Here is a 26688-nt window from a genome sequence, read left to right as displayed (position 1 = left end):
CTGCTTTTCACTCTTTCTACCACTGTGTTTATCGTAGAATATAATAGTATGTTCTCTCATTGCCATTTTTCCCCTTTTTTCTTGTATCTCTGCTTTCATTTTCCTGTCATTTCTGCATTGCTCAGCTCTGGCTTCAGTGGAACTTGGCCTTGATAACCATTACCAGCACGGTGGAAGTGTCTGTTGTGTTTTTTCTTAAACAAGTAGTTTCATCACATAAAGTGAAGTTTTTGTATAAAATCTCATAGAGAACTGAAAACATGTACACTAATTTAATTCATTAATATAGAGACATGTGGGGGACGTCCCTGGCAGTCCAGTGGTTAAAACTCTGGGCTTCCACTTCAGGGGGCACGGATTTGACCCCTAGTCGGGGAACTAAGGTCCCACATGCTGCATGGCACGGCCAAAAAAAAAAAGACGTATAAATGAAACTTTTCTAGGTTTGGGAAGCTTTTCCAAAACCAGAGTAATTTTGCTAAGTAAAACCATAGCTTAATATCTGAAGCATTGGTGTTCTTTCTTATGTAAAAAAGGTGACATACTGTCATCAAAAGTATAATCTCTACTGTTTTAAAAAAGCATCAAAAACATTTATGCTCATTTCATAGATTTTTGTTTTTTTAATATTTTATTTATTTATTTGTTTATGGCTGGGTTGGGTCTTTGTTGCTGTGCACAGGCTTCTCTAGTTGCAGTGCGTGGGCTTCTCATTGCGGTGGCTTCTCTTGTTGCGGAGCGCGGGCTCTAGGAGCGTGGGCTTCAGTAGTTGCAGCACGCAGGCTCAGTAGTTGTGGCGCATGGGCTTAGTTGCTCCACGGCATGTGGGATCTTCCCGGACCAGGGCTCGAACCCGTGTGCCCTGCATTGGCAGGCGGATTCTTACCCAGTGTGCCACCAGGGAAGTCCCCATTTCATAGATTTTTTAAGAAAAAAGTTTATCACATGTAGAGTGTCAGCAAGTTAGAGAGATTCACTTATTTATCCCCTCATTAAGTAATTTTTATATGAGTAACTTCTGTGTGAGTGTCATGATATTACAGTTGCAGTGATTAAAAATTCAGAGAAGGATGCTGTATGTATGAAACCTCAGTCTAACAGTTGTCTGGTGGCAAGTGTTACCTGTTTGCTGAATTTGAGTATCCCAGTTTTTAGAAAAAGATGAAATTTTATCCCAAAACCCATAATATACTGACATTATTTTTTTTTTAATTTTATTTTTTGCGGTATAGGGGCCTCTCACTGTTGTGGCCTCTCATTTTTTGGAGCACAGGCTCCAGATGCGCAGGCTCGGCGGCCATGGCTCACGGGCCCAGCCGCTCTGCGGCACGTGGGATCCTCCTGGACCGGGGCACGAACTCGTGTCCCCGGCATCGGCAGGCAAACTCTCAACCAATGCGCCACCAGGGAAGCCCCTGACATTATTTTAATGTCAGAATCCAAACCCCTTTTACCCAGGAACCTAGTAATGCTAATAAATCATTGACTTGCTGTGTTCTGGAACCTGGGAGGGTTACATTGTCTTCCCTTTAAACTCTTTAGCTGTTCCTAGCATCAAAATCTTAGAGAGGAAATATGTTATACAAGTTCAAGTTGGCATTAGGATCCAACCTCATATTGCTAATAAAAGTCCACTCAGCGTACAGTAGGCTGTTTGTTACATGTGTGGGGGTGAAGGAGTTGTTTTGTTTTCTAAATAAGTAACACGTCAAGTATTGGGTAAATTTTACAAAAAGTAATCTATTCACATTGAAAATAGTCATAGTATGTAATTCTGAGGTCCCTTTGTGAGCAGATTTTAGCAACATGATGTGCCATATGGAAATAAACCATTCATTTTTCTTCATTTAACATATGTGTGTGTGATCTGTTTGCAGAGATGTCATATGTTCAGAAAACTATTTTAAATGCTTCAGATTCAAGGAATTTTTGTTTTTAGAAATAATATCCTAATGTGATAGCTGGAGAAGAAGCCACTTTACTACTGCTTGGGTCTTTAAAAAGCTTTCAATCTGAAAGAGGCGCAAAATATGTTCCCTACCCCCTCTGTCTTTATTGGCAACATTTACTTAGATATCTTCAGGTCTACCTGTCTCACAAGAAACAAAATAGGGGAGGACATAACCTAGAACTTTCTGATGGAGAGAAAGATGAGAGCCCAAAATTGGTTTTGAGTTTGTCTTCAGAGAAGCTGTCTAATCTAAGTGACTTCTGTGCAATATTCATCTCTGTCTCTTGGCCAAGATCAGGAAATTTAAGTTACATTAAGACTAGCCACTGTGGGATTCTCTTACCAAGTTAAGATGGGAGGCTGGGACTAAGCAGTAGGACTTTATGAAATCATATAGTTAGCTGGTCTTTGGATCTTAGACAAAGGAGGGTCTTAGAAACAGCAATCATGGTGTTCTTGAATGGCTCTTTTAAGGGGAGCAGGGGAAGTCCAGCTTCCTCACAAAAGAGGAAATATAGTCTTCCAATAACATAAGAAGGTTCATGGAAAATGTTTGACCCAGGACTTATGTAAGTGTCTAAATGAACCCCAAAGGATTATCCAGGGATTACCTATCTTTTCTTTGTGCCAGATGGTCTCGTCTTTGCCTTTCTTTTTCATCCTGCCCTCTAAATTTTCTAATTAATGAATGCTTCTCTTATTTGTCATGTCTCTTGCACCCAGCTCCTTTTCTTTTCCATTTAAATCATTCTTTCAATTTATATCTTTACTGCCACTTCCTGGACTTTTGCAATAGCTACTTAATAAGTTTCCCCATTCCTCGTTTCCCTCTCCAAATGGTCTTACATTAGCACTGTATAAACTTAGGGTCTCAAACTGATACCCAAAGGGGCCAGTCAGACAATAGTAGTAGTAGATGAAATGATTTAGTTGTAGGTGATAGGGAGAATAGAATGTTCCCATGCCTTGTCTAGAAGGCTGAATAGCTTTTTGAAATACTGTAGATGAAACCAAACACACCTGAGGTTCTGGGTCTAACACATAGACTTAATTTAAACCTCTGCTATAAAATAATTTTTGCTTGTCAGTCTCTTCCCATGACTCCATTTGGCTCCAGGATGAAGGCTGTACTAAGTGGCTTGTTATTCAGGACGGTTGGTAACCTGGCCCACTTTACCTTTCCAACACCATCTCCTGCCGTTCCTTTGTTCTTAACCTATACTGTGGTCAGCCTGGCCTCCCTGCTGCCTTCCCGGATACACCTCACATATTGTCACCTCTGATCTTTACCTTCTGTCACAGGTGATGAACTCTTTTCCACATATTATTTCTTCTCAACCCTCAAGATCTAGTTCGTGACTTTTTAGCACATAGAGTGCAAGGCACAGTGCCTGCCATGGTCTGTACTCAATAAATGCTAGCTGCTGCCATTATTTCTTCATCACTGAAGTCCATAATGGGGGGTGGGGGGCTTGAACACCATTCCTCCTAAAGTCCTGTCTACCTGTAATATTCCCTTGTTATTATAGGACACACGCATGCGTGGGCACATTGCATTGGACACTAAATTGCAGACTCCTTAAGCGCAGGGATCTTGTTGAATACCTTCTTGTATTCTCTACAGAGCCAACACAGCCACCTATACACAGTAAGCCTTCCTCCTCGCCTCCCCCTTTTTTCTTTTTCTTTTTTTTTTGACCTAGTTCACTTAGAAACATAAATTACCTTTAAGGACAGACTTGATTATTTTAAGGGAAATAGCTATGTTATTCAAATAAGTATAGGCTAAGTGCTGTCTTTATATAAATTGCTCATCTATATATTCATTTACTCTTTGGCACATTTCTTGAGCACCTACTGTATTGCAGAAACTAAGGAGGCACCCATGAACACAGATCAAGTACCTGCTCTCGTCACACTTACTCTTCAGAGGGAGAGACACATAATAAATGAGTTCACATAAAAACAAACAGTACAGTTTCATATATTGGTAGTGGCTCTGAAGAAATCTCAGCAGGGTGGAGGGGTGTAGAGAGACTGAAGTGGTGGGTAGGATGGAGGAACAGGCTCTATTAACCAGGGTGTAGGGGAAGGCAATGGGAGGGCCAGCAGAAGGGCCAGCACATCTGGAGCACAGTGAACAGGAGAAGGACAGTAGGAAGTCCAGGTGGAGAAGGCAAGCTGGAGCTGGTTCCTGTAGGGCCTCATAGACCAGGGTAAGGAACTGGAATGCAATTTAAATGGTGCTAGAAGTTTGAAATGGATTTTGAACAGAAGATGTGACTTGTTTCCTGCCTGCTCTATGGAGACTAGCAAACTGCAGGTAGGGGCCAAAGAAAGGCAACCAATCCAGTTATTGCAATTATTCAGATGACATATAATGAAGGACTCAGTAGTGATGGATGTGGTGAAGATATATTTTTGAAGGAAGAACTAAAAGGATTTGCTAATGGATTAGATATGAGGTAGGGTGGTAAGGAGAAGTTTTGAGAGGAAGAGAATCAGAAGTTCTGTTTTAGAATCTACCTATCTAAATGATTTACTGGGGCTTAAAAAGTGGGATGCTATCTTGATATTCTTACCATTTCTTTTCCTATTTTATACTTATTAAATTGTCCCTTTAAGCAAATAAAAGCTAGTTACAAAAACATGAGATAGTACCTAATCTACAGACTTAGGTACATTATAAAACTCATATTTTTATTTTAAAAAACTTTTTTCCTTTTTATTTATCTTTAACACCTTTATTAGAGTATAATTCCTTTACAGTGGTGTGTTAGTTTCTGCTTTATAACAAAGTGAATCAGCTATACATATACATATATCCCCATATCCCCTCCCTCCCACCCTCCCTATCCCACTCCTCTAGGTGGTCACAAAGCACCGAGCTGATCTCCCTGTGCTATGCGGCTGCTTCCCACTAGCTATCTATTTTACGTTTGGTAGTGTATATATATCAGTGCCACTCTCTCACTTTGTCGCAGCTTACCCTTCCCCCTCCTCATGTCCTCAAGTCCATTCTCTACGTCTGCGTCCTTATTCCTGTCCTGCCCCTAGTTTCTTCAGAACCATTTTTTTTTCTTTAGATTCCATATATATGTGTTAACATACGGTATTTGTTTTTCTCTTTCTGACTTACTTCACTCTGTATGACAGTCTCTAGGTCCATCCACCTCACTACAAATAACTCAATTTCATTCCTTCTTATGGCTGAGTAATATTCCATTGTATATATGTGCCACATCTTCTTTAGCCATTCATCTGTCAATAGACACTTAGGTTGCTTCCATGTCTTGGCTATTGTAAATAGAGCTGCAGTGAACATTGTGGTACATGACTCTTTTTCAATTATGGTTTTCTCAGGGTATATGCCCAGTAGTGGGATTGCTGGGTCATACGGTAGCTCTATTTTTAGTTTTTTAAGGAACCTCCATACTGTTCTCCACAGTGGCTGTATCAATTTACATTCCCACCAACAGTGCAAGAGGGTTCCCCTTTCTCCACACCCTCTCCAGCATTTATTGTTTGTAGATTTTTTGAAGATGGCCATTCTGACTGGTGTGAGGTGATACCTCATTGTAGTTTTGATTTGCATTTCTCTATAGATTAGTGATGTTGAGCATTCTTTCATGTGTTTGTTGCAATCTGTATATCTTCTTTGGAGAAATGTCTATTTAGGTCTTCTGCCCATTTTTGGATTGGGTTGGTTTTCTTTTTTTTTTTTGATATTGAGCTGAGCTGCATGAGCTGCTTGTAAATTTTGGAGATTAATCCTTTGTCCGTTGCTTCATTTGCAAATATTTTCTCCCATTCTGAGGGTTGTCTTTTCATCTTGTTTATGGTTTCCTTTGCTGTGCAAAAGCTTTTAAGTTTTATTAGGTCCCATTTGTTTATTTTTGTTTTTATTTCCCTTTCTCTAGAAGGTGGGTCAAAAAGGATCTTGCTGTGATTTATGTCATAGAGTGTTTGCCTATGTTTTCCTCTAAGAGTTTTATAGTGTCTGGCCTTACATTTAGGTCTTTAATCCATTTTGAGTTTATTTTTGTGTATGGTGTTAGGGAGTGCTCTAATTTCATTCTTTTCCAAGTAGCTGTCCAGTTTTCCCAGCAACACTTATTGAAGAGGCCGTCTTTTCTCCATTGTATCTTCTTGCCTCCTTTATCAAAAATAAGGTGACCATATGTGCATGGGTGTATCTCTGGGCTTCCTATCCTGTTGCATTGATCTATATTTCTGTTTTTGTGCCAGTACCATACTGTCTTGATTACTGTAGCTTTGTAGTCTGGACTGAAGTCTGGGAGCCTAATTCTTCCAGCTCCATTTTTCTTTCTCAAGATCACTTTTACTATTTGGGGTCTTTTGTGTTTCCATACAAATTGTTAAATTTTTTGTTCTAGTTCTATGAAAAATGACACTGGTAGTTTGATAGGGATTGCATTGAATCTGTGAATTGCTTTGGGTAGTATAATCATTTTCACAAGGTTGATTCTTCCAATCCAGGAACATGGTATATCTCTCCATCTTTGTATCATCTTTAATTTCTTTAATCAGTATCTTATAGTTTTCTGCATACAGGTCTTTTGTCTCCTTAGGTAGGTTTATTCCTAGGGATTTTTATCATTTTGTGGCAGTGGTAAATGGGAGTGTTTCCTTAATTTCTCTTTCAGATTTTTCATTATTAGTGTATAGAAATGCAAGAGATTTCTGTGCATTAATTTTGTATCCTGCTACTTTACCAAATTCATTGATTACTCCTAGTAGTTTTTGGTAGCATATGTAGGACTCTCTATAGTATCATGTCATCTGCAAACAGTGACAGCTTTACTTCTTTTGCAGTTTGGATTCCTTTTATTTCTTTTTCTGCTCTGATCCCTGTGGTTAAAACTTTCAAAACTATGTTGAATAGTGGTGGTGAGAGTGGACAACCTTGTCTCGTTCCTGATCTTAGAGGGAATGGTTTCAGTTTTTCACCATTGAGAACAATGTTGGCTGTGGGTTTGTCATATATGGCCTTTATTATGTTGAGGTAAGTTCCCTCTGTGCCTACTTTCTGGAGGGTTTTTATCATAAATGGGTGTTGAATTTTGTCAGAAGCTTTTTCTGCATCTATTGAGATGATCATATGGTATTCCACCTTCAATTTGTTAATATGGTTTATCACATTGATTTGCATATATTGAAGAATCCTTCCATTCCTGGGATAAACACCACAGATCATGATCCCTTTTTTAATTTATTTTTTATTTATATTTTATTTTTTTATATAGCAGTTTCTTATTAGTCATCCATTTTATACACATCGGTGTATACATGTCAATCCCAATCTCCAAATTCATCACACCACCACCCCCAACGCCCCGCCGCCTTCCCACCTTGGTGTCTATATATTTCTCCCCTACATCTGTGTCTCAATTTCTGCCCTGCAAACTGGTTCATCTCTATCATTTTTCTAGGTTCCACATACTTGCGTTAATATACGATATTTGTCTTTCCCTTTCTGACTTACCTCACTCTGTATGACAGTCTCTAGATCCATCCACATCTCTACAAACGACCCAATTTCGTTCCTTTTCATGGCTGAGGAATATTCCATTGTATATATTTACCAAATCTTCCTTATCCATTCGTCTGTCGAGGGGCATTTAGGTTGCTTCCGTGACCTGGCTATTTGTAAACAGTGCTTCAGTGAACATTGGAGTGCATGTGTCTTTTTGAATTATGGTTTCGTCTGGGTATATGCCCAGTAGAGGGATTGCTGGGTCATATGGTAGTTCTATTTTTAGATTTTTAAGGAACCTCCATTCTGTTCTCCATAGTGGCTGTATCAGTTTACTTCCCACCAACAATGCATAAGGGTTCCCTTTTCTCTACACCCTCTCCAGCATTTATTGTTTGTAGATTTTTGATGATGGCCATTCTGACCGGTGTGAGGTGATACCTCATTATAGTTTTGATTTGCATTTCTCTAATAATTAGTGATGTTGAGCAGCTTTTCATGTGCTCCTTGGCCATCTGTATGTCTCCTTTGGAGAAATGTCTGTTTAGGTCGTCTGCCCATTTTTGGATTGGGTTGTTTGTTTTTTTAATATTGAGCTGCATGAACTGTTTATATATTTTGGAGATTAATCCTTTGTCCATTGATTCGTTTGCAAATATTTTCTCCCATTCTGAGGGTTGCCTTTTCGTCTTGTTTATGGTTTTCTTTGCTGTGCAAAAGCTTTTAAGTTTCATTAGGTCCCATTTGGACCACCAGAGGTCGATCAAAAAAAATTTTCCTGTGATTTATGTCAAAGAGTGTTCTTCCTATGTTTTCCTCTAAGAGTTTTATAGTGTCCGGTCTTACATTTAGGTCTCTAATCCATTTTGAGTTTATTTTTGTGTATGGTGTTAGGGAGTGTTCTAATTTTATTCTTTTACATGTAGCTGTCCAGTTTTCCCAGCACCACTTATTGAAGAGACAGTCTTTTCTCCATTGTATTTCCTTGCCTCCTTTGTCATAGATTAGTTGACCATGGGTGCGTGGGTTTATCTCTGCGCTTTCTGTCTTGTTCCATTGATCTATATTTCTGTTTTTGTGCCAGTACCATATTGTCTTGATTACTGTAGCTTTGTAGTATAGTCTGAAGTCAGGGAGTCTGATTCCTCCAGCTCCGTTTTTTTCCCTCAAGACTGCTTTGGCTATTCGGGGTCTTTTGTGTCTCCATACAAATTTTCAGATTGTTTGTTCTAGTTCTGTAAAAAATGCCATTGATAATTTGATAGGGATTGCACTGAATCTGTAGATTGCTATGGGTAGTATACTCATTTTCACAATGTTGATTCTTCCAATCCAAGAGCATGGTATATCTCTTCATCTGTTGGTATCATCTTTAATTTCTTTCATCAGTGTCATATAGTTTTCTGCATACAGGTCTTTTGTCTCCCTAAGTAGGTTTATTCCTAGGTATTTTATTCTTTTGTTATTAATTTCTTAATTAATAATTTCTTAATTGTTATTAATTTCTCTTTCAGATTTCTCATCATTAGTGTATAGGAATGCAAGAGATTTCTGTGCATTAATTTTGTATCCTGAAACTTTACCAAATTCATTGATTAGCTCTAATAGTTTTCTGCTGGCATCTTTAGGATTCTCTATGTACACTGTCATGTCATCTGCAAACACTGACAGTTTTACTTCTTATCTTCCAATTTGTATTCCTTTTATTTCTTTTTCTTCTCTGATTGCCGTGGCTAGGACTTCCAAAACTTTGTTGAATAATACTGGTGAGCATGGACATCCTTGTCTTATTCCTGATCTTAGAGGAAATGCTTTCAGTTTTTCACCATTGAGAATGATGTTGGCTGTGGGGTTGTCGTATATGGCCTTTATTACGTTAAGGTAGGTTCCCTCCATGCCCACTTTCTGAAGAGTTTTTATTATAAATGGGTGTTGAATTTTGTCAAAAGCTTTTTCTACATCTGTTGAGATGATCATATGGCTTTTATTCTTCTATTTGTTAATATGGTGTATCATATTGATTGATTTGCTTATATTGAGGAATCTTGCATCCCTGGATAAATCCCACTTGATCATGGTGTATGATCCTTTTAATGTGTTGTTGAATTGTGTTTGCTAGTATTTTGTTGAGGATTTTTGCATCTATATTCATCAGTGATATTGGTCTGTAATTTTCTTTTTCTGTAGTATCTTTGTCTGGTTTTGCTATAAGGGTGATGGTGGCCTCATAGAATGAGTTTGGGAGTTTTCCTTCCTTTGCAATTTTTTGGAACAGTTTGAGAAGGTTGAGCGTTAGCTCTTCTCTAAATGTTTGATAGAGTTCACCTGTGAAGCCATCTGCTCCTGGAGTTTTGTTTGTAGATTTTTAATCCCAGTTTTAATTTTCTTACTTGTGATTGGTCTGTTCATATTTTCTGTTTCCTCCTGGTTCAGCCTTGGAAGGTTATACCTCTGTAAGAATTTGTCCATTTCTTCCAGGTTGTCGATTTATTGGCATAGAGTTGCTTGTAGTGCTCTCTTAGGATGCTTTGTATTCCTGCGGTGTCTGTTGTAATTTCTTTTTCATTTCTAATTTTATTGATTTGAGTCTTCTCCCTGTTTATCTTGATGAGTCTGGCTAATGGGTTATCAATTTTGTTTATCTTCTCAAAGAACCAGCTTTTAGTTTTATTGATTTCTGCTATTGTTTTCTTTGTTTCTATTTCATTGATTTCTGCTCTGATCTTTATGGTTTCTTTCCCTCTGCTGACTTTGGGTTTTGTTTCTTCTTCTTTCTCTAGTTCCTTTAGGTGTAAGGTTAGATTGTTTATTTGAGATGTTTCTTGTTTCTTGAGGTAGGCTTGTGTACCTATAAACTTCCCTCTTAGAACTGCTTTTGCTGCATCCCATAGATTTTGGATTGTCGTGTTGCATTGTCCTTTGTCTCTAGGCATTGTTTGATTTCCTCTTTGATTTCTTCAGTGATCTCTTGGTTATTTAGTAACGTATTGCTTAGCCTCCATGTGTTTCTGTTTTTTATGTTTTTTTCCCTGTAATTGGTCTCTAATCTCATAGCGTTGTGGTCAGAAAATATGCTTGATATGATTTCTTGAGAAGGAAGTGTAATCTGCTGTTTTTGGATGGAATGTCCTATAAATATCAATTAAATCTATCTGGTCTATTGTGTCATTTAAAGCTTGTGTTTCCTTGTTAATTTTCTGTTTGGATGATCTGTCCATTGGTGTAAGTGAGGTGTCAAAGTCCCCCACTATTATTGTGTTACTGTTGATTTCCTCTTTTATAGCTGTTTGCAGTTGCCTTATGTATTGAGGTGCTCCTATTTTGGGTGCATATATATTTATAATTGTTGTATCGTCTTCTTGGATTGACCCCTTGATCATTATGTAGTGTCCTTCCTTGTCTCTTGTAACATTCTTTATTTTAAAGTCTATTTTATCTGATATGAATATTGCTACTCCAGTTTTGTTTTGATTTCCATTTACATGGAATATCTTTTTCCATCCCCTCACTTTCAGTCTGTATGTGTCCCTAGGTCTGAAGTGGGTCTCTTGTAGATAGCATATATATGGGTCTTGTTTTTGTATCCATTCAGCCAGTCTGTGTCTTTGGGTGGGAACATTTAGTCCATTTACATTTAAGGTAATTATCGATATGTATGTTCCTATTCCCATTTTCTTAATTGTTTTGGGTTTGTTATTGTAGGTCTTTTCCTTCTCTTGTGTTTCTTGCCTAGAGAAGTTCTTTTAGTATTTGTTGTAGAGCTGGCTTGGTGGTGCTGAATTCTATTAGCTTTTGCTTGTCTATAAAGCTTTTGATTTCTCAGTTGAATCTGAATGAGATCCTTGCCAGGTAGAGTAATATTGGTTGTAGGTTCTTCCCTTTCATCACTTTAAATATATCATGCCACTCTCTTCTGGCTTGTAGAGTTTCTGCTGAGAAATCAGCTGTTAATCTTATGGGAGTTCCCTTGTATGTTATTTGTCATTTTTCCCTTGTTGCTTTCAAATTTTTCTTTGCCTTTAATTTTTGTCAGTTTGATTACTATTTGTCTTGGCGTGTTTCTGCTTGTGTTTATCCTGCCTGGGACTCTCTGCACTGCCTGGATTTGGGTAGCTATTTCCTTTTCCACGTTAGGGAAGTTTTCATCTATAATCTCTTCAAGTATTTTCTCGGGTCCTTTCTCTCTCTCTTCTCCTTCTGGGACCCCTATAATGCGAATGTTGTTGCATTTCATGTTGTCTCAGAGGTCCCTTAGGCTGTCTTCATTTCTTTTCATTCTTTTTTCTTTATTCTGTTCCATGATAGTGAATTCCACCATTCTCTCTTCCAGCTCACTTATCCGTTCTTCTGCCTCAGTTATTTTGCTCTTGATTCCTTGTAGTGTAGTTTTCATTTCACTTATTGTATTGTTCATCTCTGTTGGTTTGTTGTTTAATTCTTCTAGGTCTTTGTTAAACATTTCTTTCATCTTCTCGATCTTTGCCTCCATTCTTTTTCTAAGGTCCTGGATCATCTTCACTATCATTATTCTGAATTCTTTTTCTGGAAAGTTGCCTATCTCCACTTCAGTTAGCTGTTTTTCTTGGGTTTTATCTTGTTCCTTCATTTGCTACATAGTCCTCTGCCTTGTCATCTTGTTTATATTTCTGTGAATGTCTGATCCGTTTAATGTGCTGTTGGATTCTGTTTGCTAGTATTTTGTTGAGGATTTTTGCATGTATGTTCATCAGTAATATTGGCCTGTAGTTTTCTTTCTTTGTGACATCTTTGTCTGGTTTTGGTATCAGGGTGATGGTGGCCTCATAGAATGAGTTGGGGGGTGTTCCTCCCTCTGCTATATTTTGGAAGATTTTGAGAAGGGAAGGTGTTATCTCTTCTCTAAATGTTTGATAGAATTCTCTGGAGAAGCCATGTGGTTCTGGACTTTTGTTTGTTGGAAGATTTTTAATCACAGTCTCAATTTCAGTGCTTGTGATTGTTCTGTTTATTTTGTCCATTTCTTCCAGGCTGTCCATTTTATTGGCATAAAGTTGCTTGTAGTAATCTCTCATGATCCTTTGTATTTCTGCAGTGTCTGTTGTTACTTTCCTTTTTCATTTCTAATTCTATTGGTTTGAGCCTTCTCCCTTTTTTTCTTGATTAGTCTGGCTAATGTTTTATCAATTTTATCTTCTCGAAGGACCAGCTTTTAGTTTTATTGATCTTTGCTATTCATTCCTTCATTTTTTTTTCATTTTTTTCTGTTCTGATCTTTATGATTTATTTCCTTCTGCTAACTTTGGGGGTTTTCTTGTTCTTCTTTCTCTAATTGCTTTAGGTGTAAGGTTAGGTTGTTTATTTGAGATGTTTCTTGTTTCTTAATGTAGGATTGTATTGCCGTAAACTTCCCTCTTAGAATTGCTTTTGCTGCATGCCATAGGTTATGGGTCGTCGTGTTTTCATTGTCATTTATTTCTAGGTATTTTTTGATTTCCTCTTTGATTTCTTCAGTGATCTCTTGGTTATTTGGTAGTGTATTATTTAGCCTCCATGTATTTGTATGTTTTACAGATTTTTTCCTGTAATTGATATCTAGTCTCATAGCGTCATGGTTGGAAAAGATATTTGATACGATTTGAATTTTCTTAAATTTACCAAGGCTTGATTTGTGACCCAAGATATGATCTATCCTGAAGAATGTTCCATGAGCACTTGAGAAGAAAGCGTATTCTGTTGTTTTTGGATGGAACGCCTTATACATATCAATTAAGTCCATCTTGTTTAATGTATCATTCATAGTGTGTGTTTCCTTATTTATTTTCATTTTGAATGATCTGTCCATTGGTGAAAATGGGGTGTTAAAGTTCCCTACTGTGATTGTGTTACTGTCGATTTACCCTTTTATACCAGTTAGCGTTTGCCTTATGTATTGAGGTGCTCCTATGTTGGGTGCATAAATATTTACAATTGTTATATCTTCTTCTTGGATTGATCCCTTGATCATATGTAGTGTCCTTTTTTGTCTCTTGTAACAGTCTTTATTTTAAAGTCTATTTTGCCTGATATGAAAATTGCTACTCCAGCTTTGTTTTGATTTCCATTTGCATGGAATATCTTTTTCCATCCCCTTACTTTCAGTCTGTATGTGTCCCTAAGTCTGAAGTGGGTCTCTTGTAGACAGCATATATATGGGTCTTGTTTTTGTATTCATTCAGCCAGTCTGTGTCTTTTGGTTGGAGCATTTAATCCACTTACATTTAAGGTAATTATCAATATGTATGCTCCTATTATCATTTTCTTAATTTGGGTTTGTTATTGTAGGTCTTTTCCTTGTCTTGTATTTCCTGCCTAGAGAAGTTCCTTTAGCATTTGTTGTAAAGCTGGTTTGGTGGTGCTGAATTCTCTTAGGTTTTGCTTGTCTGTAAAGGTTTTAATTTGTCCATCAAATCTGAATGAGATCCTTGCTGGGTAGAGTAATCTTGGTTGTACGTTTTTCCCCTTCATCACTTTAAATATGTCCCGCCACTCCCTTCTGGCTTGCAGAGTTTCCCTTGTGTGTTATTTGTTGTTTTTCCCTTGCTTCTTTTAATATTTTTTCTTTGTATTTATTTTTTGATAGTTTGATTAATATGTGTCTTGGCATGTTTCTCCTTGGATTTATCCTTTATGGGACTCTCTGCGCTTCCTGGACTTGACTATTTCCTTTCCCATATTAGGGAAGTTTTCAACTATAATCTCTTCAAATATTTTCTCAGTTCCTCTCTTTCTCTCTTTTTTTTGGACCCCTATAATTCGAATACTGGTGTGTTTAATGTTGTTCCAGAGGTCTCTAAGACTGTCCTCAGTTCTTTTCATTCTTTTTTCTTTATTCTGCTCTGCAGTAGTTCTTTCCACTGTTTTATCTTCCAGGTCACGTATCCGTTCTTCTGCCTCAGTTATTCTGCTATTGATCCCTTCTAGAGAATTTTTAATTTTAGTTATTGTGTTGTTCATCATTGCTTGTTTCCTGTTTAGTTCTTCTAGGTCCTTGTTAAATGTTTCTTGCATTTTGTCTATTCTATTTCCAAGATTTTGGATCATCTTTACTATCATTATTCTGAATTCTTTTTCAGGTAGACTGCCTATTTCCTCTTCATTTATTAGGTCTGGTGGGATTTTATCTTGCTCCTTCATGTGCTGTGTGTTGTTCTGTCTTCTCATTTTGCTTATCTTACTGTGTTTGGGGTCTCCTTTTTGCAGGCTGCAGGTTCGTAGTTCCCGTTGTTTTTGGTGTCTGCCCCAGTGGCTAAAGTTGGTTCAGTGGGTCATGTAGGCTTCCTGGTGGAGCGGACTGGTGCCTGTGTTCTGGTGGATGAGGCTGAATCTTGTCTTTCTGGTGGGCAGGACCGCATCCAGTGGTGTGTTTTGGGGTGCCTCTGACCTTATTATGATTTTAGGTAGCCTCTCTGCTAATGGGTGGGGTTGTGTTCCTGTCTTGCTAGTTTTTTGGCATAGGGTGTCCAGCACTGTAGCTTGCTGTCGTTGAGTGCATCTGGGTCTTAGTGTTGAGGTGGAGATCTCTGGGAGAGCTTTTGCTGTTTTATATCACATGGAGCCAGGAGGTCTCTGGTGGACGAATATCCTGAACTCGGCTCTCCCACCTCAGAGGGTCAGGCCTGACACCCGACCGGAGCACCAAGACCCTGTCAGCCACACGGTATCTATAAAATGTCTGGGAGAAACCGCAGCAAGGCTGGCTTCTTAGCAGTTGCAGCCGTAACAGGAAGCTTATTCCTCCTATGGATGGGGCAACAAGTCTTCCTGCAGGTGCGAGGTTGCCTCCTTGGTCCTAAGGAAGCTAACTTCTTGTCACCCTCACTGTGGACTAGGCACTGACATTGTGGTAGGACCACGCATGCGCCCTTTTTTTCCTTTTTAAATTTATCTTTGAAAAATTCAATATCAGTGTACTTCATCATCATTTGTTTTTTACTCTCCATGTTGTTGTGTTGTAAGATGCAGCATTGTAGTGCCAGAGAGAACTGTCGTGTTATTTCTAGAAGATGACTTTCCTCCATTTAGCCGCCTCCTCTTGCTCCTGCTGTGACTTGTTATATTAATTTGCTGTAGTAGAAGCCATGACATTAATGTACTTTCGGATTATTGAATGACACAGGATTTTTCATCTAACCTTCTCCCCAGTGTCTCTAGACTGACGGTTTTAGCCATTAGTTGAAGTATCTCTTAATTCAGGTGACATATAAGATAAGGATTTATTGCTATAAAGTGTTTTGGAAAGACAAAAGAAACTTATTAGGTTTATTTGAAAGTTCTGTTTATCTAATTTGAATTGTAATATGTATTATAACAAATGACACTAAGCAAAATTTTAATACTCATAGAAAATAAGATCTTTTCGCATTAGGGAAATGGCAAGAGGTTTAATCTTGAGTTAGTATTCAACTCTGCCCATAACTGGTGCTACAAATGTAAGCAAGTTATTTAAGCTTTCTCAGCTTGGCCTCTTCATCTGTAAAATAGGACTGGTAATGCCTGTATAATAGAGTTGTAAAGATTAAGTATGAAATATTATGTAAAGGTCTTTACATAAAGTGCATGTTCACTAAATCATAGTTCTTATTATGGAGCCCAAATCTAAAGGACCAGGCAGAGAACCATGACTTGTTCCTTCAGTGAAGAATAGTACTGGAAAATTTGACATTGGAAAAAAAAAAAAAAAAAAATTTGACATTGAATGACCAGAATTTCATTCTCTACAGTGAAATTGCTGGCATTTAAGCTGTTTGTAATATACTAATATGATTTATGAATGTTATTTCTCAAGTTATCTGGAAACCAAGCAAAATTTACCAACCTTGAGTTTCTGGGTTGAGTAAAGCCTTGATCAGTAAAAGAATATTATTTGGTATCTATTTTCTCCTTTAATTTGACGAGGCAGATCTAACAGCAGGGCCTCTCTGAATGTGCCAGCAGAGTTGCAGAATAATTCTGTTTTTACAAACAGATCATTATTAAAATGCTATTTAAGATGATCATTGCTGTTTGAGGGGGAAGTGCAGAAGAGCTATTTATTTATAAATATACAGGGCTAGGTCGGATGGATGTTTCATTATTTGTTTTAATTCTGCACTTATTCATAGAGTACCACCAGTAACAATTACACTAATTACAGCTTAGACAGTCTTTTTGTTCTCAGTGTAAAGGCTTGGTATACTTTGTTTTGGTAGGAAAGGAATTTGGTAATTGAAGTGGGAAGCAAAATTTAGTTTGGTTTTTTTTTTTAACTTTTTTTTTGGCCGCACCATGCGGCTTGTGGGATCTTAGTTCCCTGAACAGGAATTGAACCCAGGCCCATAGCAGTGAGAGCGTGGAGTCCTAACCACTAGACTGCCGGGGAATTCCCTAAATTTAGTTTTTAAAGCTTTATTTTTTGAGGTTTAAAGTTTCTTAACCTTTTAATATTGACATTATGTTAAAAAATTAAAAGGCATAGAAATGTTTTTTAAGAGTAGTTTGGAGAAGACACATTTCTATGTGCCCTAACTCAACTTCCCAACCTACTTAGGAACACTTGGCAGTCTTCTGAATGAGACTGTAGACTAAGACCATGACTTTGTTTTAACTTACTTGCCTTCTACCATAAAATTAAGGTAAACTGTACCAAAGTCATTTCTTTTTGTTTGACCGTCTTGGTATGATAAGTAGGAATTTTTGTACTAGGGGTAGGTTCTAAGACGCTTGCCCCAAACTCTTGTCAGAACAGAAAGGACCGCACCCACCTGTCTTCTAAGAATTTCCCCCTTGACTTGCATCTCCTATGCCTAAACTTGGTCCCACCATCCCTATAAACTATAGGACAAGAGGGCAGTTAAAAAAAGAAAGATCCCTGGAGAAAATCCCTGAATAAGACTGAAAGGAAATAATGGAAAAGAACACATTCCTTCACTTCAGACACTGGAGCAGGCCTGCTGAAACAAAAGATTCTTGGTGGGAGAGAAAAAGGAAAAGCATGTAAAGGCTGTGGATAGATTTTTTTGCCAGGAATTAAGGGTTGAGTGGGGAGGGTGTCAAGATAAAATGTTGGCTCATCCCACACAACTGTAATGTCTCATACTCTTACTTCTTCCCTTTTTCAAAAATTTGCCAAAGTTCATTGCCATCCATAGTAAATAAGATGGGGCCACTTGGGAAATCTTGTATCCCTTAACTATATGACTTCTGGAGCCCAACACACCAGATTAGGGCAAGCAGGAGGTAGGGGCCTAACAGCTGCTGCACTAGGACTAGCTTCTAGGTCTTGGAAGCACATTCTGTGTCTTTCCAGATGATTTTGAGAGTTTCTCTTGGTCTTTCAACATCCATTTATTCATATTTGCAGTGTCTTTTGATTTATTATTGGGTCTGTCTCTTGAATTTACAGATTCAAAACTCAGATCATAAAGACATACAGTTAACAGTAATGCAACTCTGGAGCTTGTCTTTATAACTATTCTTTATAGGATTGTTTTTTCTAAGTAGTTAAAGCAACTTCAAAACACCTATGGTAGGTGAATTCACTCTTGGTAAATGTACTATTTTATGGAATGAAATAGATAGTGAATGAATCTATGAAAAGTTCCTATTTTTTTTTTACATTTACTAAAAATTTAAAAAGTCAGTGATATATCTTTAGTAGTAATATACTTATTAAAATTATTTTCCATGTCTTGCTCTTTAGAAACTTATTAGGATTTCTTTCCCTTCAAGTACCCAGTTTCAGCAAGGTACTTGTAAAATCATTTTTCTTTGCTGTATGAAGATGGTCTTTAATATTGTTGCTTTCTAATGAAAGATTTGAAAAACTATTCCTTTGCATAATTTGTACTTATCACTTTAATGTCACTAAAGTATTTTAGCTTTCTCAGAAGAACTACATCATCTGAAATACATATTTTCTATAAAAAGAATAAATTGCTAACTTATTTTTTTTTTGAGGTAATGGTTTCTATAGACCCATGTTCAGGGAAGCCCAGTAGAAGACTATATTGAGTTATTTGGCCCTAAAAGCGTTGAGTTATAAAAAGAACTAATAGAATCTGTAATGTTTATGTATAGCTCATTATCAGAGGTGGCTGGCTGGAACTGGAAGTCATATTAAATATTTTATACCATTGATCTGATAAATGACATTACAGGAAGTCCTCAGCTTACAGTGATCGGATACCAGCAAGTCACTGACATCAGCAGTGTTAGGGCCACAATGCCCACCTATGTCATCACCTACAGCTTGTTCAAGCAGGCAACTCACAAGTCAACTTCTGTGAATCAACCTACTGCCTAGGGGGGCCTATGGTAAGGCCTCCAGCTTCCCAGTTGGCTCTACCAACTGATTCTGTTCTCTTTCTCCCTGTGCCTCAGAGTCTTTTAACTCCTAAATGGCAAGGGTTTCTGTGTTTTGTCTGTGTTCCTAAATAAAGGGTGGGGTGGAGGCAGAAGATAGGTGTCCCAAGTGAAAACTGGAAAGACAGCATAGAAAGGGGTAGCAGGGGGACTAAAGAAATAATAGAAGTCTTTTTCTATTTCTTTTCTTTTTCTAAGGGCCAAATACTGAATAGTTTAGACTTTATGGTCTGTACTCAATTCTGCCGTTGTAGCAGCCATACACAATATGTGGATAAGTAACCTTGGCTGTGCTCCAATTAAATTCTATTTGCAAAACTAGGCAGCAGGCCTTTGGCCTAGTGGCCATAGTGTCCCACCCTCTGCATACTACTGGGTAATATGTTCCTAGTAAACTGGGTCTAAGAGATATTCTAGAAGAGAAGTCCTTAAGACATTTAGAGCACTAGAACATTATTTAGTAAATGTGTAGTTTCTCAGAGGAACTGAGGACAATACTCATTTTGATGTTAAAAGTTGGTATCGAATATATTTTAAGCCTCACGTGTTCATTTCTTAAAAATTGCTGATGAATGAAAAAAGCAGCCTCTGTTATAAAGCAAAACCCAGGACTAATGGTTAAGCAAAGAGAGGCCATAAAGAATCACTTTATAGATGACTTAACAGGGAAGCGGAGCTATAAATGAGGATAAACTAGGCCTGATTTCCAGTCCATGCTGTGTCACACTGCCTGGCCCTGGAATCAATTCAGGGCTTTAGAAGAGCAGTCAGAGTTTTAGATATGTGTATTTGGCAATGCCTGAAGACAAGAGAAAGTATTATTCTGCTAGACTTTGACGACTGTGATTTTTTTCTATAGGAATTGGTGAAACCTCTAATAGGACTTCAGATACCCCTTGAACTGAATTAGCCTTCTTACCATTACATGTAAAACATCACTGATATGTCCCGCCATAATATAACAAACAGTGCTTACAATCTCTGACAGGTTGTTCATGCTGAAGGATTGGTCTCTATATTAAAGAAGAGGAATAATACTGTAGGAGATCATCCTGCCCAGATGCAACAGAAACCATCTAAGCGAAGAGTGAGATTCCAAGAAATAGACGACAGCTTAGATCAAGGTAAAGTGCTCAGACTGTGTCTAACACAGATTTGATCAGTGTTTGCTGAAAGAATGAATTAACGTACAATAAGGTGTTTGGTAACAGGATTTGTAAAGAATATGTGGACTTAGTTGCTTTATCTTCTGTAAAGAAACACAGAGGATCAAACTATCATCAGTTCTTAAATAATTCCTAAGCAATTTGTTTTGCTCAAATAAGTGAGCAAGTTGCAAAATTCATCTCATTGCCTTCCTGTCCCACAGATAGTCCTCAATTTTCAGAGCTTATTTCAGTTTCTTTGTTTCGTGTTTTTTTTTCTAGTTTTTGTTTGGTGTTTTTTAGTGAGCCTGCTATTTTTGTCTTCTTTTCAGTGGCAGTTCATACTCCTTCTTGACTGATGTGGAAAATATTTATGGATTACAAATATTTTCTCTTCGGTGATTTCTTCTTGACTCTGTAGAAAGAGGTGTCTCTCAAGAGTACAGTTTAGGGCTTCCCTGGTGGCGCAGTGGTTGAGAGTCCGCCTGCTGATGCAGGGGACACGGGTTCGTGCCCCGGTTCGGGAAGATCCCACATGCCGCGGAGCGGCTGGGCCTGTGATCCATGGCCGCTGAGCCTGCGCGTCCGGAGCCTGTGCTCCGCAACGGGAGAGGCCACAACAGTGAGAGGTCCGCGTACCGGAAAAAAAAAAAAAAAAAGAGTACAGTTTAACACTGTTGCTATTGTTTGATTTTTTTCCTCCTGGGCTTATATTTAAGGTGGTGGTTAAATTTGTCTAAGGCCTAGGTAAATCAGAGTGAGTAGAAATATAGCCAAGAACCTGTCAGTATGCTTTTCATGTTTATAAAACAACTGCATTGTTAAAATAACAGTGTCAACGTGTAGATACGCTTTCTAAATATGACATAAAGTGATAGCAGTAGAGGTTTCTAAATTTTTACAATTATAAAGCTGGTAGGAACCTTGGAAATAATCTGTTCCCACCCCTCATTTTACCTCTGCACCTTGCTTGTAACTATCACAGTCCTCTCCAGATAAAGTGCTCAATTCTTTGTTTGTACCAATTGGTATTGAATCATTGCATACATAGTAGGGGGAACCCAGGATTTAGAACTGACAGTCCCTAGTTCCCTTAGTAGCCATCTCGTCTTACACTAAGTCACGTAACTTGTGCTCAGTAGCCGCCTGTGCCTCGTGGCTTCCATGTTGGACAGCACAGCTCTAAATACTATCAGTGCATGTAGTTAAAACAGAATAGATGTTTTAAAATAAATTGTATCTAAATGTTCGTATATAAATATATGAGAATGAAGAAATACCCAGAAAAATACATAAACTAGATTGTTAACAAAGATAAGAGGGTGGGTGGGAATCATGCCAAAAAGAGAAAAGATGGTAAAAATACTGAACTGACCAAAAACAAAAAAAACCCCAAGAAACACAACATGAATATGATCCTTTTTATTTGTGTGTATAAAAATTCTGCTAAGTATAAATTATTAAATCTATTAATGTCTATTAACTATTAAAATCTATTAAACTGTAAATGTGTAAATCACAGGACAATACAATTACATAATCCTGTTTCTATAAAAATCCTGAAACCACATGTGTTTGATCTGGAAGGATACACACCATATTTAACAGTGTTTTACCTCTTGGTTGAGAGGGGAATATGATTGGGTAGGAGTAAAAGGGAAGTGTCCCTTAGACTCTTAGATACTTTCATGTTTAAATTTTTATGGGCAGAATATATTCACATATTACTGTAAAATCTTCCAAATAAATTCTATTTGGTTTATATTGGGTTCTGTAAAATTTGTTTTTTTAATCATAAAAGTAATATGCACTAATCATGAAAAAACTTAGACAATAATGAAGTAGAAAGTTTAAGGCTCCCAACCCTCCCTCCCTTGGGGGTTTCCCCCAGGTATTGATTGAAGTTCTTACCATCCTTTCAAAACACATTCTGTATATATGCATGTATATGTGTGTACATACACATGTGCCCTTTTTTTTTTAACATGAATGGTTCATTATATACCGTTATGTCATGGCTTTTTAATTTAACCATCAATCTTGGACATCTTTCTTTGAACGATGTATTAAATTTACTTCATTCTGTAAAACAGTTGCATAGTATTCCATGATATGAATCTCCCATAATTATTTAACTCTTCCATTGTAACTAGAATAACTAAGTTATTCTCAACTTTACGTTATAACAAACTTTGCTGCAGTGAACATGCTTGTAAATATGCTATTGTGTTTTGTGCAGATCTGTAGGCTTAATTCCTGAAAGTGGATTTGCTAGGCTAGGTGATCAGAACCATATGGACCAGTTGGCCTCAGGCAGTCCTTTCTTGTTTATACCTATTGTCCCAGCACTGCATTCACTTAACACTCTTTCACTCTCAAAAGTTCCCCAGGCTGGATGATAAATTAATTTAAAATGTTAATAGATACTGCCAGATTACCTTCCAAGAAGGTTTTGGTACACCCTCATCATGCTGATCATAAAACTTCTTATTCTTTTCCAAATATTTTTAATTTTTCTTTAAAAGAAATGAAATTACTGTACTAGCTAGAACTTCACTATTCCACTGAAAGATAAAATTGAGTATTACTAAGATGCAAGATCCCACTCAGACATTTTTGCTTGTTTGTTTAATATCAAATTGACTTTGCTTTAAGGTGGTCCCATGATGTGAACTCCAAAGATACTGTAATAGTGAGGTTATATATAATTTGTACTCTAAAATAATGCTGTGAGCACATCAGAGAAGTATTGCCATTTTTTTCTTCTTTTTTTATGGAAATGGTTATATTCATTGTATAAATGAGCTAGTTTTAATTTTAGCATTCACAAGCTCTACAAGTATATATCTTTATGGTAACTAATAGGTCCTTGTATAGTCATTGGTGTCGTAGCTTCCTGTCAGTGACTATCCCTAGAGGACTAATATAAGAAACATCTAGTTATCTTAATCAGTGAGCAGACAGCAGATACTAGGCATTAATTTTGTGTCAGTTTAACCTTACTCTGTTTTCCTGTTTGCAGATGAAGTTGGAGGTGGTTCCTGTATTTTACTGGTCTTGCTGTGCATAGCGACGGTTTTCCTTAGTGTGGGAGGAACTGCATTATACTGCACTTTTGGTGACACCGAGTCACCTGTTTGTACAGACTTTGCAGACAACATGGATTTCTATTACACTAAGTTACTGCAGGGAATGGCAGGACTTAAACACTGGATCTACCTCTCCTAGCAGCATTCAAGAGGGACAGGCATGCTGGCCGTGAGAATCAAAGAGTGAAACTAAATAGCTTTTATTTCAAGAGTTCTGTAACATGCGCCTCCCTTCCCCAGTGAAGGAACCACAAACATCAGAAACAGCAGCTTTAACTGGCAAAACAGAGGAACTCAGAATAATCCACATAATGATACAGATATTGATCTGAGCACTGTGGATGGAAGGAATGGTCTTTGGAGCGCATGTCCACCTCCTCCTCGCTGTTTCCTAGTGTAATGAGCTACAGAATTAAACAGGGCAGTGTTGGAGCCAAACCATTTTGGGCTACCTTGTCAGGCTAATGGCTAAGGACACTTGTGGTTTATAACCGTTTGTCCAAAGACATTGCTTCCAGCCATCACGCAATAAGTTTGTGTGTAATGAAAAAGAGTTACCTTACAGTTTCAATGTCTTTTTTTAGTTCACCTTGGGAGCTATGTAATTTAGGCTTTGGGCACTCTCCAGATTTCCATTTGTGAAATGATTATGTTTGTGTGTGTGTGCTTGTGTATTTCAGACAGTTATCATAAGCAAAAACCCAGCGTAGAATAACAAAGATTATTCTTTCAACATGACTATAGATGTGCAGCCACAAAACTTTCAAGAAGGCTTAACTGTGGAACAGATGAACAGTACAAATCTTGGCCCTGAATTAAGAAACTGTGACAGATCTGTGACAGTTAACTTCATTAACTAGCCAGAAATTAATCACAGGCCTAGAGGTAAAATTAAAGAGCTCCCTCTGAGTGTCAGGCAACCAGTTTCATCGTGGATTCAGTGCTTCCTGATATAATAAATGCTGGATTCATCTCGATTCAGTAAATACTTATTGAGCACCTATTATGTTCTGAGAATCTAAGAGCCCTTCTATAAAGATAAATAAGGTATTAGTTCCTGCTCTAGATGTTTTAATTCTGGCCTTATGTAAAATAAACTAATACTTTGGCAAATGAAATTAAATCATCATATATAATTCAGTATTAACAGATCATACATTCAGATGCTTGAATCTGCATTCATATCATGGGCTTGATTTAGACCTAATGTGAGGTCATTAGGCGAAAATTCAATCATATCTTAAATAGGCAAATGTCTGATTTTTATTTAAATCTGTCAATTTCCTTTTCTAAGGTACAGTGGTCTAACAATTAGGAAGCCTTGCTTTGGCTTTTTATATCATTGGCAGCATTCTAAAAGAAACAAAACACATGAACTATAGTTTTCTGGAAATGACTATCATTTCATGTTTTTCTGTGAGGATCATTTGAAAGAAAAAGAGAGTTTTCTTTCTGGTTGTTACTGGCTGGTACAGTACCTCCCTTTGTGTTTCTGCTTATTTATTTAGACTTATGATTTTTAAAGGGCTTTTTATAGAAGTTGAAATTGTGTCATTTAGCATGCATCTGGTTATCCCAATGCTAGATATTTAATTACTGTATACTTAGTGTTTTGATTTTCTATAATTTCAGCTCAATGTGGTTTTAGGCTTGTTTATTTTTAAATTGATGTTTTATTTTTACTTATACTGTTTGACTTGTCTGTGTCATGTCACCATAAACTATAATATTTTCAAGGATTATAGATCAAAGATATTTATTTAGAAGTGTACAAGATACTGAAATCTAGATTCCTTATACTTAAGGCTGATTTTATTAGAAGATTATTTTAATGTTCTATTATAAATTTTAAGAATTTGTATTCAAATTGTATGTAAATATGTAAAATGTTGATGGTACTATATTATGTGGCTCTGTAAAAGACATTCACAAAGTCTACTGTGAGGGGCATCCCCATCAGAGACAAACCTCTTCTGTTTTACCCTCATGATTTCTAGTTACAGAAATTTGGTGATGCTGATTTCTGCCGGTTTTATGTGAAGATAAGTCAAAGTTTCCCTCCTGTTCACCTTTTTAGGTCACTGTTGAAGTCCTAAAAACTCTATATGTCATATTTTCCTATTGGCCACCAGGACCATTACTTCTGAAACTGAAGGTTTCCTGGGAGCCTTCACACTGAGGTGAAAGAACTGAGATAATACTTTCGTACTCTGTGGAGTCCAGTTGAGTCTCAGAAGAACCACGTGTGTCCTCACTACTTCCCAGGGAGGGTGAGGTGAGCTCAGGAGCATATTGATGTCTTGATTTAAAATAGGCATGAAATCTCAACTAGAAAAATTAGGACAACTTTTAAAAATGTAATTGTCATTTATTGCATGAATTGGAGTAATTCTATCTGGTGATGAGAGAAATTGTTATCTCTTGCATAAAAAAATCATCCAGTTTTACTATAATGTAATTTTTTCTGTCATTTGAAAGCACTGACAACTATTTGTAACTAATCTTCCTTAAGAACTGTATTTGAGGGTAACAGATCAAGCTTGTAATTTAAAATCTATACCAAAAAAATGTCTCAGAGAGTTTATTTGAACCCCTTGGGTACTGAGAAAAACCACTTTAAAGTGAAAGTAAAATAATTTCAGAAGTTGGTCTGGCACCACGAGTAGATTACTTTGGGTAGCCTAATAGCTCCCTACGTAAACGCTCCTGTGCTTCTAAAACACTTCCCCATCTGCCCGAAACAGCAACCGAAATTCACTCTAAAAATTCATTCCTTTAGATTTAAAAATCAAATCCCTCTGGGAGGTTTACTATATTGAGCTGTGAATTATGCTAAGAGGATTTAAAATTTGAAGGTAGGCCTTATTTTGAAAGGACAGATGTGAATTGGATCTTGCTGGAATGGCAGTGTGGAGAAAAGGGTAGGAATTGAGAAATAAAAGAGGGAAGGTGGGAAAAGAACAAAGAAATCTTTTACCTTTTACCTGTTTTGCTGAAGCTGACTTTGTGACATTTAATCCCAATCCAGAGAGAGACTGAATATTTGTGTTCCCACTAACGTGACCTGTATAACTCTGTTCATTTCTATGGGCTCAGTTAATGTTAACTCACCCTTGTATACTTAATTATGAAGTGTATATAGTGTTTTCACATTTATTCATTTGATGCTTACTTAGATCAGTAAACACACATCCTTTAAATCAGGTCTTGTGACTCCCGAAGCCATTATACTTTATCTTCTATCATGTTGCCTCCATCCTCAAAAAGAATGAGTGATCTAGGGTTTATGGCACAAGTTCTAGTGCCATCTGCTATTTTAATAACCTCAAGGATAAACATTTGGTGAGCCTCATGTACTAAGGAATTTTCTTTAAGGAATTCTAGTAGCTTTTAAATCTCTCTTGGTATAGGCTACTGGGCATCTCTTCTTCCTGGTCCTGAGAAGAGTAAGTCCTGAAATCAACCTCTTGTCTCTTGCCCCGAGAACAGTGCAGAGCCATGAGCAACAGTGTTTATTACTCTCTGTACCTTGACAAACATTGGAATGTCTGCAGTGTGCCAAGCACTGAGCTGGGTGCTGGGGCTCTCGAAACAAGAAATGGTACCAGCTTAAAGAAGTTAGTGTCTGGTAAGGTAAATATATTTGTG

General features: G+C 37.4%; 1 protein-coding gene across 3 annotated transcripts in view; it reads left to right on the top strand.

Annotated features, from left to right (window-relative positions):
* The window catches only part of CNST (consortin, connexin sorting protein), a 118565-nt gene extending 92343 nt beyond the window's left edge, over window positions 1-26222 (top strand). The window contains exons 10-11 of one of the 3 annotated variants that reach the window (XM_029229309.1): window positions 19795-19930; window positions 22974-26222. In XM_029229309.1, coding sequence (XP_029085142.1) covers window positions 19795-19930; window positions 22974-23179 — 342 coding nt within the window. In that variant the 3' untranslated portion in view covers window positions 23180-26222. Of the gene's footprint in view, window positions 1-19794; window positions 19931-20283; window positions 20798-22973 lie in introns of those variants that run through there. The other 2 variants (XM_029229311.1, XM_029229312.1) reach the window with 2 other exon arrangements.
* The last annotated feature ends 466 nt before the right edge of the window (window positions 26223-26688 follow it).

This window comes from Monodon monoceros, unplaced genomic scaffold (genome assembly GCF_005190385.1).
Source record: "Monodon monoceros isolate NGI ecotype Baffin Bay Population unplaced genomic scaffold, NGI_Narwhal_1 Super_Scaffold_18, whole genome shotgun sequence".
In the NCBI taxonomy this organism is placed as follows: domain Eukaryota; kingdom Metazoa; phylum Chordata; class Mammalia; order Artiodactyla; family Monodontidae; genus Monodon; species Monodon monoceros.
This window is presented reverse-complemented; position numbering and strand designations above follow the sequence as displayed.